The sequence below is a fragment of the Falco punctatus genome, assembly GCF_963210335.1.
Source record: "Falco punctatus genome assembly, chromosome: 4".
Lineage (NCBI taxonomy): Eukaryota > Metazoa > Chordata > Aves > Falconiformes > Falconidae > Falco > Falco punctatus.
In genome coordinates, this window is record NC_137583.1 from 109,409,991 (window position 1) to 109,426,112 (window position 16,122).

The 16,122-nt window shown below is 39.4% G+C and overlaps 1 protein-coding gene and 1 long non-coding RNA gene across 10 annotated transcripts in view; one reads left to right on the plus strand and one right to left on the minus strand.

The window, feature by feature from the left end:
- The window catches only part of TAX1BP1 (Tax1 binding protein 1), a 66,309-nt gene extending 59,836 nt beyond the window's left edge, over positions 1–6,473 (minus strand). For 3 of the 7 annotated variants that reach the window (XM_080386497.1, XM_080386498.1, XM_080386492.1), the window contains exons 1-2: positions 6,327–6,473; positions 2,709–2,892 (exon numbers count right to left, since the gene is read on the minus strand). In XM_080386497.1, the coding sequence (XP_080242623.1) occupies positions 2,709–2,892; positions 6,327–6,340 (198 nt within the window). In that variant the 5' untranslated portion in view covers positions 6,341–6,473. Of the gene's footprint in view, positions 1–2,708; positions 2,893–5,255; positions 5,404–5,639; positions 5,777–5,980; positions 6,256–6,326 lie in introns of those variants that run through there. The other 4 variants (XM_080386495.1, XM_080386494.1, XM_080386493.1 and 1 more) reach the window with 4 other exon arrangements.
- A 157-nt stretch (positions 6,474–6,630) lies between these two features.
- Positions 6,631–10,528, plus strand: LOC308063473. Of its 3 annotated transcripts, none has more exons than XR_013927971.1 (2): positions 6,631–6,912; positions 8,581–10,528. It is a non-coding gene; the product is annotated as an uncharacterized lncRNA (long non-coding RNA). The 3 variants fall into 3 exon arrangements; XR_013927972.1 differs by lacking the exon at positions 6,631–6,912 and adding an exon at positions 6,921–7,395; XR_013927973.1 differs by lacking the exon at positions 6,631–6,912 and adding an exon at positions 6,921–7,395 and having other exon boundaries at positions 8,602–10,528.
- The last annotated feature ends 5,594 nt before the right edge of the window (positions 10,529–16,122 follow it).

Sequence of the window (16,122 nt, forward strand, 5' to 3'; positions counted from 1 at the left end):
AATCAATATCTACTCCAGACATCATTGCTGCTGAAGAAATGCACTTGTTCTTGCAACCAAAATGCAAACCACTGACTTGAAAAGGTACTTATAGATTTTGTTCAGTTCAATAAAAAAATTCTTAACTGACCAGCTGTGCAAACACAGGACAGAATACAGTTGAAGCCACTGCCCACTGAAATGGAACAAAAGTCAACATTAGAACCAAAACCAACACAATGTTTCGGGGGTGGCGGGATATGGAATAAATCTTATTCCATACTTACTTTCTACGCTAATCTGAAATTAATACTAGGGTTTTTTGACGGGCGGGGTGGGGGGTGGGGGGGATGGCGTTTGTTTTTTTTTCTTTTTTTTTTAAACATGATGCCTTTTCCCTCTGTCCATTAGTCACTACAACAGTAGTAATTTTCTGTGCAATTCCAGGCAAAGATTAAATGACACCATTTAAACAGGTTTGTTTTCCAAGTAATTTATTCCTCTCAGAAAAACAAGGTGGACTTATATCCCCTCTATGTGAACAGTTAGTGAATTGATGCCTTGAGTTCTCAGAGAAGCCTCACTTTCCTTGTACACTAGGCCAATACAGAAGGCCATTAATTACTGTTCTCATAATTAGTCAAGATTTGCCTCTTTTTCTTTTTTAATGCTGAAAATCACTTTACTAAACATGCATCACATTCTTCACATCCTTCAATGTGTTTTAGAAAGGTAAATGATAAAAACCCTGCCTGTTTCATCAGTTTTCAAACCACCTCCAGGTGGTTTGTTGATTCTCCAGGAACAATCAGTTCTCTACATGTCCCTCATTTTTACACTCAGATCACAGGGTAGTATAGCTTCTGTCTATTATCTATCCCAAGATGACTACATTTTCACAATTTATTTTACTGTAAGCATTACTCATACACATACATATCTGCAGACACATTTGGACAGGTGGCTCCATTTAACTCACTGTACCATAAATACACTAAGACAGTATATTCATAACACTCAGTATAAACTGACATAGTCACATAAAAAGAAATTAATTTTCATCATCTCACAATGCTTCCTTCCCTTATCTTGATGAGCATTAGGTGACCTGGAAATTCAGTTGGGGAATTCCACTGAAAAAATCCAGACCCAAAACGTTGGTCTTAACGTCAATCAATTCCCTGATTTGACTCATCACACAAGAGCTTGTTTCACTTGAAGGACAGGAAGCACAAGAAATAAGCCAGCCTGTGTAAAAGGTGATGTTTCTTTCAGAAGTACCACCTTATGCCAACTCAACATGTTCCTCAAATGACTGCCAAAGGTGTATTTATTACCTGTCACTGCTATATCAGAGTAAGAACTCCTATGTCAATAGTTTATAAAACATATCATTACAGTCAAGATGAAATCAAAGATACCTGTAAGTTGTACACAGCATTTCATGCAGTCACTGAAAAACTGTTCACACTTTTTTCCCCCCAATTTGTATTTTTAGGGTCCTGTCTGATTGCCTCCTCACTTAGAACAGACAGAGCCACAATAATCACTCCTCAAAGTTATGTTTAAATAATTTCAAAATGTTTGTGTAACATGAACAATATCCTCTTTAAATTTTTGATAGATTTTTTAAGTTTCATTAATGCTGTTAATTAAACATTCAAATGTGGTCAGCTACACTATTCATCAAAACTTTGCAGATAATCAACATATATGCACACATATATTTTTAAAAACCTCCCACTAAAGAAATGTGCCTGTTTGAAAGTTAATGCCTCCCTCGCACGATTTAGTGACTATAGTCATTGCACACAGCATTAAAAATGCTTCTGCTTTGTTACAAGACACAGTACTTCTGTTTTATAGAAGAGTAATTTATCTTGAACAAAGACTAACAATCCACCAGTAATCTGCAGATTACAGTGAAGTAATGCATTTACATTCTTAGACAGTGGACAGTTCTAAGGGAAAGGTCCTCCAGTACCAAGATATTCTGCTACCTTTCTCCTTTCCCCACTGCCAAAGCATCACTCCTTTAAAACCTGCATCAAAACCTCTATTAATCACTCAAGCAAGGAATTTAAGTATCACCTACTAGAAGATGCACGCTGACAAAGAAACAGAGATCAAGATCTTAAATAGATGCAGATCTAAGAATTAATTTTTCTAATCCCATAAATGAAACTTTACTAACCTTTAAAAATAACTCCAAATAACTTAATGTGGCCTCACCCCTCCTCCTTTTTCAAGGGTCTGTTTTGAATAATTTTAGTGATCTATACTGTTCAGCCTGTTCTAGCAACAAAAATGAGTCAGGGACATGCGTCAGGGTACCTCCAGCTTAATTTTTTTCTTTCTGCACACATTTTACCCTTACTCTGGCTCACATTCTTCACCTAGTCCTGTTCATAATGTCACTCTGTGCCCACACATCTCTTCCCAAGTAATTTCCATTTAATTCTTCACACCACCACCACATCACACCTTCCCTTTACTCCAGCAGACTTACAGTGTACTCATTCCTCTAGTTTCAATCTCCAGACTGATCTTTGTTAGGGAACTCACACTCTAATAGTAGGAGCCAATCCATCACTTGAAAGTGATGTTCCACTTAAGTTTGAGAGAGCTTTTATTGTTGTTGGCATTTTAGTTTTGTTTTGGTTTTTTTAACTGTTAAGAGAGAAGACAGTAAACATCTGAAAAATAGCAATAGAACAAGCTTTACTTACCTTGAAAATACCAACCCAGTCTTTCTGATGAGGGTGGATAAACTGAGTCAGAGTGTAGTGACATTCAAGGTGTGTGCTTGGAAGGTAACTTTTCGCCACATTTTGAAAAATCACATGTGCAAAATTGGAAGTCTGCAAAGTGTTAGCTGAAGACGGAACTTCTTGAAAGGATGACATGTTTGATCTGTAACAAAATTGTAGAGGTTGCTACTTCAATATAGTGGAAAAATTAGTTAAGTTACAAAAATCAATCTATTTGAAATATACAAAACAGAGGAACAGAACCATTAGTTCCTCTGTTCTGAAAACAGGTAACTATAGACAAGTCCAGCAAAGTGCACTGCCTCAGCATCACTCCAAAACAATGTCAACAAATAATATACAAACAAACAAAATGGCAGTCATTTCAGCAATGACATCAAGATGGAGATAAAGCACTGCTTAGCTGAATGCCCTCCCCGTGCCCCCCCCCAGCATCACAGCTCAGATACAGCAGCAGAAAGTAGGAAATTAAAGCGGTGGTGTGAAAACAAAACAAGCTTCTAACTTAATGAAATATTCTTAATGGTTCTGCATGTGGCAGGGAAGGAGAAACAAAGCTCCACAGTTTCCCTACCAATCTGTACTGCTCAGTGCTTTTCACAGCATTTTTATATATGAAGTTTTTCTTCCCCTCTCCGTAAAACTAACAAAGTTCCATTTTAAGACATTTTTTAAAAACAAGACAGTTTGTCTAAACAGAAGGGGATTGGTTGGTGGGGGTTTTTTTTGTTGTTCTTCAAAAAGAGTTCTCTTGCCTGGCTTTAGCAGTTGTGGCCATCTTTTACTGTTCTCACTGTAACACATAAGCTCCCAGCCCTGCACGTTTAGCTTCATTACCATAAACAATGGATTTCATTGATAGAGGGAACACTAGGTATGCATGCAGTTTGATGGATCAACACTAATCAGTTGGACTGCAAAGGCTTTTAACTATGCTTTCCATTCACCACCTCCTTTAGGATACATAGTACTAAAAATTACAGCAACGCAAGATGCTTCACAAGCAGAACAATAAAGTCCCTTCCATGGATTCAGCAAATCTGCCAAAAATAGAAGGCAGGCACCTGAGAAGTTTCAAGTGTCAAGATTTCAACATAAAATCACAGATTCGTCAAAACATTCGGTATTAGGAAGATCAGGGCCTTATATCTATCTGTCTTGTATGTATGTGTTTTATCTAACGCATTTCTAGAAACATGAGCCATGCCATTCTTGCAATGGCTATTAAAAGTCATTTCATACAGCCCAGGCAAATCCACACCTTGAATGAGCTAACTGCCAAGCGCATGACTTACTACTTTCATTGAAGATACACATGGAAACCAATCCCAAAAAGGGATGGGTCACTGCAACTCTCATGAAGTTCAAAGATTAAAGGCTGCCTGTGTATTTCCTTTAGCCTTTAAAAATTTCTTTTCACCAGTCAAGAAATAAGTAGCAAAGAGCTCATGTTTTCTGAAATAAAACGCACTCTGAAACAAATAGGTATTCATCACTCAAAACAAGGAAAAGGTAAATAAGGATTTTTTAGGTTTAAGCCCTCAATGTTTTAAGCTTATTAATGCCCAATTTAAAATAATACATTAAGTACTTATGGGATTCCATGACATCATTTTGATGTATCACACGTTAAATATAGAGCAGTTTTTCACCCTGAACAACACAAGTAAAAAGATAAAATGCCAAGCTTGTAAAGATTAACTGATGCAAAGAACAAACCCAAGAACTTACACAAACAAGAAAATGAGTAAACATCAAAAGACAGCTTTTTAGGGACCAGGGTACACATAAATCCTGTCTGTTATCTAGCTTCAGAGTCCAGAAGACTATAGGAAATTTAACAACATAGTAAAACCCTGAAAACTCCCACACCTCTCAAAACAGAGGATTACATTTAAGATATGTCTCAAATCTACTCTGAACTCCAAATGATATGAAGCAACAGTTTCTACAATTCTAAAAGAAACGAACAGCCTTTTTTTGAGTGCAATAAATTCATTTTTAGTAATTTAGCAGTACCCAAAGCCAAATAATATTGACATGAAACAGACTGTTTCATTACCCAAGAAAACCCAACAGTTTTCATTACCCAAGATAAGCACAAAAAGAGTAAACAAAGCATTAATAACAAAACCAACTGAATTTAACTTCTTTTTAAAAATAGATCTATTTTTAGAACTGGATAGTTTATTCTAAGCACATGCTACAAAAAAATCAAGAACAAACAAAAAAAGACCACATAACCCCGACCCACACTGACAAAAAAAAAAAAAAAACAACCAAAAAACCAACAAAAAACAACCAAATATTAATTTCCACACACTGGTTGCCTGCTATCGCATATGAGTACTAGCCTTTGCACAACCAGTAAAGGGAGGCTGGTTTCCAAGCCCAGAGCAGAACTATCCACAAATCTGAACTCGTGCAGACCAGCGGAATCACCTGGGATTACTGTTCCCTAGCAGGAAAATCCCCGGAGCTTAGGGGAAGCTGAGATCTACTTACAGCTCAAGGACAGTTTAGGGGATGCTGGGTGCTCGCTTACATGGCTCACAGCTACCGGCTGGCAAACAGGAGAGGAGGAGGAAGAGCTACGCTGGGGCTTCGTTACTGACGTGACAAGCGATTCTCTTGGGGAGGCTGAACAACACGTCTGGGTTTATGCACCGAAAAGGACGTAAGGAGGGAAACCTCGTCAGGCAGGAAAAGCCAAAGCGGGACGAGCCACACCGCCCCAGCCAGCTCCTCCCGGAGCCCTCCAGCCGCAGTGCCGGCGGGACGGGGAGCACCTGACGCCCTCCCTTCCCCCGCGCCACGGGGCCCCCTGCGCCCCACCGCCTCCCGCCCCTTCCCTACCCTCGGCTCCGCCAGCGGCCGGCGCGGCCTCACCTGCCCGCCGCGGATCACCTTTGCTCCGGGACCTTCGCAACGCGCTCGCCGCCACGGCGGGGGAGGGGAGCCCCGCCGCCTCCCACAGCACGGCCGCCCGGGCCCCGCGCCCCCCGCAGCGGCCGCCTCTCCCCGCTTCTCCCCGCTTTCTCCCCTCCCGACCTACGATCGGCCAAAGACAGCTGGGAAGGGGCGGGGGAGGGGGAGGGCGCCTTCCTGGTGGCGCAGAACCGAGGCCCGCGGCCTGTGGACCCCGCTCGCCCCAGTGGCCTCCGGAGGCCGGCAGAAATGAGGGTGTCAGACCCGCCCGTCCCCCCGCCAGGCCCGGGTGGGCCCCTTACCTAGACCGGCGCGGAGGGCGCCGGGGACATCAACACGGGGCCTCCGCCATCAGCGCCTCGCAGCCCCGCCCGCCAGCGTCACTTCCCCAGCGCGGGGGCGGGTCGCCGGCGGGGAACGGGCTGGAGGTGGAGCGGGACCGGCCGGGGGTGCGGGGGGCCGGCCGGGGGTGCGGGGGGCCGGGCGGAGCAGCCGCGTCCCGCCGGAGCCGCCTCACGCCGGGCCCGCGCGCCTGTGGCGGGCCTGCGTTCCCGGCGCGTGCGGAGCCGTGCCCCTGCCGCCTGCCCGTGCCGCGGCGCCTCCCGTCCTGTGCGTTATTCCGGCGTTGCCTCGGTAATGCTCACGTACCCTAATTTAGCCATCTCCTGCTCGGTCCCCCGTCCAAAATACTGGCGTACTTACGCCTCGAACGTTGCTGTTAATCTCCCAGCCTCTGCAGGTCTTCCCGAGCCCGAGAGGGGTGAGATAAGAGTGGCTGTAAAGGCTTGCACAGTTCTGCTTGCGCACAGTGGCAGATCTCCACGAAAGTACGTTCTCTCACAAATACACTGACTCTTACTTAATTTTCATCTGACATCGAGTCATAGGTCACTTCCCGGAGTAACCGGGCTGGGTAACAACGAACAGTGCTGAGTAATGTCCACTGGTATGCGGGACTTCTCCCAGTGTGCCCAGCACGGGTTGCTACCACAGACTGTCCTCAAGATCACCATTACTTCTTTGTTTCTACTGTTTTTTACACATTTCGTGTGTATTCTCAACAAACACATTATGTGGAGAGACGTAATATTATCATTAGAATTACTACTATATTATAGAGTATTACAGAATTTATTATTGGAGTTACTGACTTATGTTTTTGACAAGTTCGACAGCTTTTTCACGGTCAGTCCTAACACAAATGAAGCTAAGATAGAACATAGAAACTGTCCTGGTAAGTAATTAAGGTTATACATTTTACTTGTTTGTTTTGCATCTCTTGTTTCTGAAAACAATCTTACGTCTTCAGGTGTAACACAGGTTACCAAGCAATCCTTTGATTTGTATACACAATTAATAACCTCTTATATCATCCATATATTCCATTTTCCTTGGAAAGCAATAAATTGAATGCACTGTACTAACAGACCATTTCAGAAGACAGAAGTGTATGTACAGCACTTTCTCCTTTAAGATGAGATCAAGTATTGTAGTGGAAAATTAAACTAGTACGTTAATCAGAAAAGCAATAAATATTTCCAAGGAGGTGGGGAGAGCTATTACTTCTTATCTCTGCCCTCCATTTCTTCTCCTTGCTGTTTTCTGCTCTGTGTGACCTGATAAAAGGGCTAAGAGTCACAAGACCTGTTCTCATGTGGGATGGGGACTGGGGAAGAACTTGGGGTTTACAGTCACTAGCTGTGGAGTATCAATGTTGGTAAGTGTAAGTAGTTTTGCTTTCATTTAACACCATTATAATGCTGGTTTATGGGAATATACAGTGAATGCCTGGGGAAAAAAATGTTCATTCAGTCAAAAGAGTTAGTTATGGTTTAGTCATAATTCAGTATTAAGTTATTATTTTTATTGCTAAATGCATATGTAGGAAGTAAAACAAACTACATATGCTGGTTGTCACATGTACAGTGTAAATATCAGAACAAATAAATCAAGATAATCTTGTCTTTTCTTGTACTTCTATCCATAATTTTCAGAAAAAAATGTATTTTTAAACTTTATATCTTAACCACATATACACAGTGGTTCTAATAAAAACATAAAAATATTTCTTCTATTATTCAAATTAAGAACATTTCTTACTGAAATAAATGTATGATTTAATAAGTGTTCTCATGTAGGTATTTGTATCCTAAGTTTAGATGCCCGTCTTACCCCTCTAGAATTTACAGCTATTCTACAGAAAGACAGTGCAGGGCTTTTTCTCATTTTTTTATTGCCCCTTTGAGAAATGAAGAAGTTTACCCAAATGGACAAGTTGTGCACTGTGATCCCAGGATCAACAACCCATGTGCTTGTACTGGTACAAAGGTTTGAGTCAAGAAAAATGGGTTTGGAACTGGTGCAAATTGCACTTGCTCTGAGAATTAATGGCTGAGTGCCTTAGTCTGAATTTTCTAGGCAGGGATCATGAGATACTATATCCTGTGATATAAATATATAAACATGTGATACAAATCTTTTTGAAAACTTGCTTTTGAGTACAAAAAACCCCTCACTATTTTTCTATTTTTGTCTACCTTCTCTGCAAAATATTTAAAATAAAAACTAAGTTTTATATCAACTTCTATTGGATATCATTTATATCAATTTCTAGTGGATCCCTAGCCTTGTGAAACTCTGACTAATACACTAATTCAATTAGAAAAGCTCATTACAGATATGATGGCAATAATCCCATCTCCCTCTGACTTTTCACCTTTCCAACCCCACTGATTTCAGTAACAGGAAACTTTTGGTTCGAGCCACTATTTTACAACAAATGGTATACTTTTCATGTATATCAGAATTGTACTCTTAAGCACGTAGTATCAGTGTTTAGTCAATATTTGGATGGGTTTTTTCAAAGGAAAAATGGCAGATGTCAAGTATCTTTTTGATGCAGTTCTCCCTGTAGGTGTCATAGAATCAGAGCCATGGAGATGGGGAGGGACCTCCAGAGCACTGCAGGGAGAGCATGCTGCTCAGGGCCTTGCCCTGCCATGATTTTGCACGTCTCCACAGACAAGAGATTCCACTGCCACTCAGAGGACCTCTTCCAGGGGCTGAAAACACTAATTGTAAAAACATTTCATTATATCAAATTGTAATTTACCATGCTTTAGTTTTGTCTCTTGCCTCTTGTCCTTTCACTGTGCACCTCTGAAAAGCGTTTGGTTCCATCTTTTCCACACCCTCTGCGTAGCTGATTGTAGATAGCGATAGGGTCTCCCTGTGGCCTTTCCTTCAGGCTGAAAAAAATCAGTTCACTCTCTTTTTGTGTCTATATTCAGAATTCCCAAAGAATATATGTCTCATTTTGTTGGTGAAATACATTTTACGAAGGTATTTATTTGGAAATAAAAAGCTGGAAGAACTCTTTTCTTCTCAGTGTCTCAGTTTCTGAAGTGCATAAATATGAGGACAAATATACAATGGCAAACTCCGGTTGTGGTTTTGATGGAAATATTAAATAAGGTAAAAATGTATGTGAACGCAGTAACTGGATTTGAACATTATTAGATTCAAAAGAAATTTGAAATTCAGTCCAGGACATAAAAATTCCCCTGCTTTGTAATTATACTGAGACTTTCCTGGCCAGCACGAGAGTAGTCCCTCTTCAGCGTGAGATGAACGAGGAATAAAAGCTGTGAGCACCTAACCGGAATTGCCAAAGGAAGTGTGGGGCAGTTACGGGCTCCCAGGGAACAGTCTTGCATATTTGGGAAACATTTACTATTTTCGTAACTACACTATCTTTTTAAACCCGTGAGCTCCTTTAGCAATTTATAGCCTTGAAATTAGAAATAGGTCCCCATCACATCTGTTTAACCTTGGATATATTTGAACTTTTATTCCGATCCAAAGCCCAACATTTTTTCTGTTTACTTTCTGTGTTAATAGCCTGAACCGAAGCCATGATGAGTTTTGGATCCAGCCCTGAATTCTCCCCCTGAGGCCCATCTTTGCTTTGTATGAGTGACAGAAAAATCATATATTTCTAGGTTTTATTACCAAAGAAAGATACTTTATGTTGTGGATATTCAATCTATTGGCATGACACGATGCTATTGATGAAGTGTGTTAAGGAAATGCTTTGGTTCTAATGATTTGATTTCATTTTGGTTTGACTCCTATTTCAACACTCCCAACTTTTAAAAGTATGGGCCATGTGAGATGTAAAATATATATATCGATGTCACTAATCGGAAGCTCTTTCTGGTCACATTGTAAAGCACACTTAATCAACTTCTTTAAGATCATGTTACAGAAGGCTATTAACTATAGTCTTAAAACAGTTAAATAGTTATAAATAATGTTTTATATTATGGCTGACAACACTGAATTGCCCAGCGTTTAAGGAAATCTAATCACAAGGCAAGGAGACTTAGCCTTCCAGTAAGATGGCGTGGCAAAACTTTGGAACATATTAGAAATCACATACTATTGCTAACATTTCCTATTAAGGAGAGAGTCTCTCTCTGTGTATTTTGGATTTCTTTTCCAACACTTAATTGCAGCTGATGAAGAAAAGCTATTCAAAAGCTGCCAGGATTTTTAAATCTGTATGAGTGAGATTGATGAAATTTGTGGGTTTTCCCAAAAGAGTATAGGTGAGAGCAGACATGTAAATTTTGTATGTGTGTGCATGTACGTGTGTGACAGAGGAAAGAGCAAGAGCTTACTCCTAAGGTGTGAGACTTGGCAGCGCTGCACTGTACAATGGGCACAAGAAACCGCATGTCTGTAAATGACCGCATTTGACTTGCTGTTATTTCACTGTTGGGTTACTGTATTGTTAAAGTGAAAAGGAATGTTTTTAATAAATGCAAATAATGAATTAAATGCTTGCACATACTGAGGCTTTACTCTCTGGTGTGTAATTAATATATGTGCACTGGAGACCCAGGTCTGGGGGAGTGTTTCATTTCTTATTTATGATGTTTGCAAGGTTTTTTTTCCTACTAGCATACCTCTTACTGGCATACACAGAACCACATGTAAATGACCACTGAGTAGGTGTCACTTAAATCTTAGCAGATATAGAACAGGTAAATACCTTTGTTTGGTATGCTTTGGTAGATTTACTGTTTCTCTCAGCCTTTTATCTTCACTATCTGAAAGTAATAGGAAGCTCCCAAATGACCAACATTTTGTTTTCAGAGGCAGGAAAACTGCATGTGGCAGGAAACAAACAAGCAATGAGATTTCAAAGTTCTTATACCTCAGGCCACAGCATTTAACCCTGAGGGACTGAAAGTTGAAAGACACTTCCCACAGTTGCCTACAGCATGCTTCTCGTATCCCCTTCTGGGTCCCCCTCCGGCACTGGCTGCCACTGCTGACAAAGCACAGAACTGTCTACTGTATACTGCATCTGCAAGAAGCTTGGCAGCTTTCCTATTTTCTCATAATGATACATCTTTTTCTCGAAGGACCTAAAGACGTCTGAGTCCTCATAATAATGCTGTCTCCTGCTCCCCTGTCCTGGCTCTATCTGTTCTTGTGTCCCCACCAGTTTACTCGTTTTTCTTACTCCTTGGCTCCCTGAGCAGCTGTGCTCAAACTGGGGAGCGTGGTGCTGTCCCACAACTCCCTGCCAAGGCTGGTGCCACCTGACTGATGCAGCACTTGTGCTCATGCTTGACCCAGCACTGAGGAGAAGGGCTGTCAGGTCATGCAGTGCACTTGTGAGAGGCTGAGCCCAGCCTGGGACTTGAGACAGAGAGTGACTCACACTGCTTTTCCCCATAGCCCCACATTCAGTGTGGAGAGGGGTCTAAACCTCCTGTGTTGCTATTTGTATGGAAAGCTTCACAGTCAATGGATCTTCAGTCTAGGTTCTTATCTCCTCCTACTGCTTGAGTTCTGAAACTCCTGCATTATGGGTTCTTAGATGCTCTGAAAAAATACTAACCGTACTGTTATATACATTCTGTACAAATCAACTACTAGGAAGCACAGTGCTAAAATTAAAAGTTGTCTTTAATTCATCCCCTAATTATTTGATATTCTATTGTGTCTGTTAACATTGTACAGAGAAGAGAATGTTGGATTTGCTGTGCAAATTTACATACAGAAAGCAATGCGGTCTTTCTGATTTTATTTGAGCAGCACCACTTAGAAATGCCAACTATATTTTTATTGCATATATCCTATCATTTTTTCAAACTTTCACACCTTTTCTTATTTCACAAAGTAATGTCCTTTTATAAGGAATATTTTTAAAAGGCAGAATACTATAGTGCTTATTACATTTCTACAACTTTCTACAAAAAGAAACATTTAATAAATGGCTCTACCTTTTGCTAATAAATGTCTTACATTATAACGTAGCAAGGTTAGCAATATTGTCCAAAGTGTGGTTGTGTTTTGTTGTGTTATGGAACTGGTATCATTCAATCAAAATACAATTTACATTATAAATATGGGTAATAATTCTGACTTTTAAAAACACAGTAATGTCACAGCCATGACATATGACTTTAGTTCACTACATGGCAAAGGATCTGTTGGGCCTGTAATAAGTGTTCTGTACACAAACAACATGGTTCGAATCTGTTTTTACAGCGTGTATTTCAGTTTTCTTTACTGGGATATGTCAGTGGGCAGCACTTGGTCTGTGCATCTGCATATTTTGAATATACCATGTTTGTGCTGGAGGAGACTTTTTAAGGCTTTATGGAACTGCCTGCTTAAATGCTACCACTGAGACCTGGCTGAGCTCATCAACATTGTCTGTCACTGTCTGTAAGTAGTGCAGCTTTTCCTTAAAATTGGGTGACAGAGGCATATGAGTCTGAAAAACACTTTATCTTAACAGTTTTTGAGAACTTTACCCATAATAAATGAGTTATTGATATATATATGTACCTACTAGCATTCCCAGAACTTGGGCATTTTTCTCCCTGTCAAAAGAGATGCCAAAAAGCAGATTCAATCTGTAGTTCCCTCTCCCCTTCCCAGACCTTTGTTGACTGGCAGTCCCTATTCTGCTGCAATTAGTCAACAGCTGAGGAAGAGTTCATTGGCTCCATATTCATCCTAGTACTCTTCTAAAGTCAAATATAGTTAGCCTTAGTTTTTTCTTGTATTAATCACAGGGTTTCTGGGGCCAAATCAGCTCATTTGTCAATGAGAACGTGCACAAGCTTCCAAGTGGGATGAATGTTTCTGCACAAAAGAGCAGATCTTACAAATTGCACCCATTGGATGTCTAACATCATCCTGATTTTCCACTTACATACTGCTTTTTAGTAATTTTACACTCAGTATTCATTTAGAAATCATTTATATCACAACTATACTTGGCCCTCAGTGTTATTTGGTAGCATGAAATATACTCAGTGATGGTATGAAAGTTATTTCCAATAGGGCTTATGAAGAACAGCTGAGCAAGTATGACCTCCTGCCCTCAAAGTGTTTGTTTACTGGGAACTATATTCCAGTTCTCTACATTTAATCTGTCTTGGACCAGGCTGACATTCCCCTGATAGATTTATTGTATCTCTAGAGGCTATTACAAACACAACATTGTCACTGCTTATCTAATAAAATGATAATAAGATTATATTACTTTAGTGATAACAATATATTTATGTTCATTTTTAATAGTAACAAACCAAAGTTTGACTTCATGTTCAGTGAAGATAATGTGTTACCAGGGGAAAAAAATTAACCATTCAAAAAGTATTTTTCTTTCAAACAAATCAGTCATGGAAAATATTTTTTATTGCATGTTACTTGTAAATCAAAGCATCAATTTGTATACATTAGCAGGCATCCTATATCAGTTTTACAGAAATAATAATAATGAGGAAGTCTGCCTCAGAAAATTTATTTTCCTAAATCAACAACTGGATTTTGGAAGCTTGCCATGATGTTTTTTGTTGTGCATCTTTTCCTAGAATTTGTCAGATATCAAAAGGCAGGCACAACAGACCAGATTTGCATGTCAGTTGTATTTTGTTATATGCAAGGTGTCCAGAGTAAATTAATTTGTTATTAGTGGTGGTATTGTTATTTTTCATTATTACTAGTGGCACTAATGATTATTAGTGGTAGCATTAGGCTTAAAATCATAGACACATTTTGGTTTAGTACTGTGTGCTTTTACAAGAGACCCAAATTTATTTCTTTCTTAAACTGGTTACTTTTAGTGTAAACAGCATCTCTCTCTGTATAATGTAAGCTCTTAATTTAACTCCCAGCTCAGAAAGCAAAAATCAAATTACTTTTTAACATCAGTATATTGTACATTACCAAAGGTTAGCCTTTTCTTATTTTAGAAACACAGATTACTGCATCTCCCCCATCCGCACACCCTGCCTTTTTTTTTTTCCCCAGTAGACTCTGATACTGTAATGCTAACCTTTCCCAAATGATTCTAGTGTTTTGGTGGCCAACACCCTAGTGATTCTGCTCTACTGGCATTCATATCACAGCACAGATGAAACATGGACCATTTTTTATGAACAAACAGCATATTACTTCTAAAAAGTATTGTTATCTGATAATTTATTCTGCAATTTTTCACTGCAGCTGACTATTACTTTTCTTAAGTGTTGTTACTCAAAAGTAACCTATGAAAACAGTCTGCATTAGGGAAATGCATTAACGTATAATAGAGATTTTAAAAAAAATCAATAATAAGCAAGCTATTCCATAGGTATGCAAGCTATATGGTGAAATTACAGTGCTAGACTTGAACTCAATGGGCAGTTTGTATTTAGAACTCTTAAATGTTACATAAAGCATATTAATATTAAATTTTCAATAGGACAGAATAGAGATTTGTTAAAATAAGGATTCTGCAACTAATTGCTTCATGTTGGTATACATTCCAAGTCTTTTTCTTACAGTTCCTTTCAGGAATCTTTCAATGGACAGGACAGCCTAGGCAATGCAAGCAATATAGACAATAGAGGACTACAATAATGGCAGTAGTTTTGTCTTTGTGTGGAACAGAGGAGATATTTTGATCCACTCCTCTTGTATGTATTGATTTCTGCACTCCTCTTGTAAAGGTCTTCTCTGTCCTTTTGCACGTGAAGTTGATGCTTTTTATATCCACTGTATAGTTAAAATCCCAGAGGAATTAGGTTTTTTAATAATTGCATGCCCAAAACATACAAAACTGAGTTAAAATTTTGCAACCAAGTATAGAAAATAAAAGCTAGGTCTTTTATATTGGATTATATTACTTCAGTAACAGTGGGGCTTTGTTGAACATTAATTAATTGTGTTCTCAATCTGCAGTAGGTTATGTTCCTGGGTACTAATTCTAGCGAGCCAGTGATGAGGAATATCCCCTAATGCACCTTGCTCCCCCAGGGACCTTATGTTCCTTCCTCTAAAATCAGGAACAAAGTCTTAAGACTGTCAACAGGAGCAAGGTCACCTCCCATTTTGCCAAAGCTAAGGCTGCTCAGAAGCATGCCACACAAAGGAAATGTTTCTAAAGCAATATGCTTTACACTCTGGCATAGGAAAACCTAAGAACTGAATTAGTGCCAGAATTCCTCTTTCTATACCATAAGGAGGTTAGTTCAGGATTTTGTCGGAGTAATGTGAGGTTGATGCTTTTAGACTGATACACATACATTGGTTGGAAAAAATGGAACTATTTTTGCTGTGGGTTATATGCGTGCATCTTTTCCTGGGCAACAATTACCTCCTCATTGCTTGGACTTCTTAAGTTTCAGATCAAGTTACCATGTAGCTTTTCCATATTGTTTTTCCCTGTTGCCCTACCATGTTCATTTTCTTTTCCTATGTCAGTATCCTGTAACTGCCAGGGCATTGACTGTTTCATGCAATTCCCACACCAACCATATGTTCTATAGGTAATGCATTGCAGGTAGAAGTGAAAATAAAATTACTGTGACTGATACCAACTATTTATCATATGTAGCAACAGTTCTTTTGGACTTTTTTTTTCCTTTTTCAGCTGCTTTTACAGAAGCTGTTTGTTTAAATCTGAAGAAAAGTCATCCTCCTCTTTGCATTTCTATGTCATGTGAAATAAGCATGTAAAAATAAGATATTGCACACAATCATTGAAAGATTAAAAATCCATTAAAATAATCTTAAATTAATTTTTCGGTTAAAACACAAAAATAAAACCAAGCCCAAATTGCTATGGCATGCTATACAGGTAACTCTCCTTACACTTTAAATTTTTCTTGTATCAGTTCTCCAAACGGAACAGTTCTATATTGTTCATGGTACACCCTATATGCACTCACCCACATACAATTTCCTGCTTGTTTGTAAAAGATAGTAGTGATTGAAGTTGCTCATAACCCGAACTGTGAAAAATTCCATTTAGCAAAATGCTCTAATTAAAAGGACTGGTTCTTTGGATGAAATCTCTTCAGGATCATTGGAAAATCCACAGCATTTTCCATGAAATTCAGCTAGGTAAATTATCTTTATTGCATTCTAT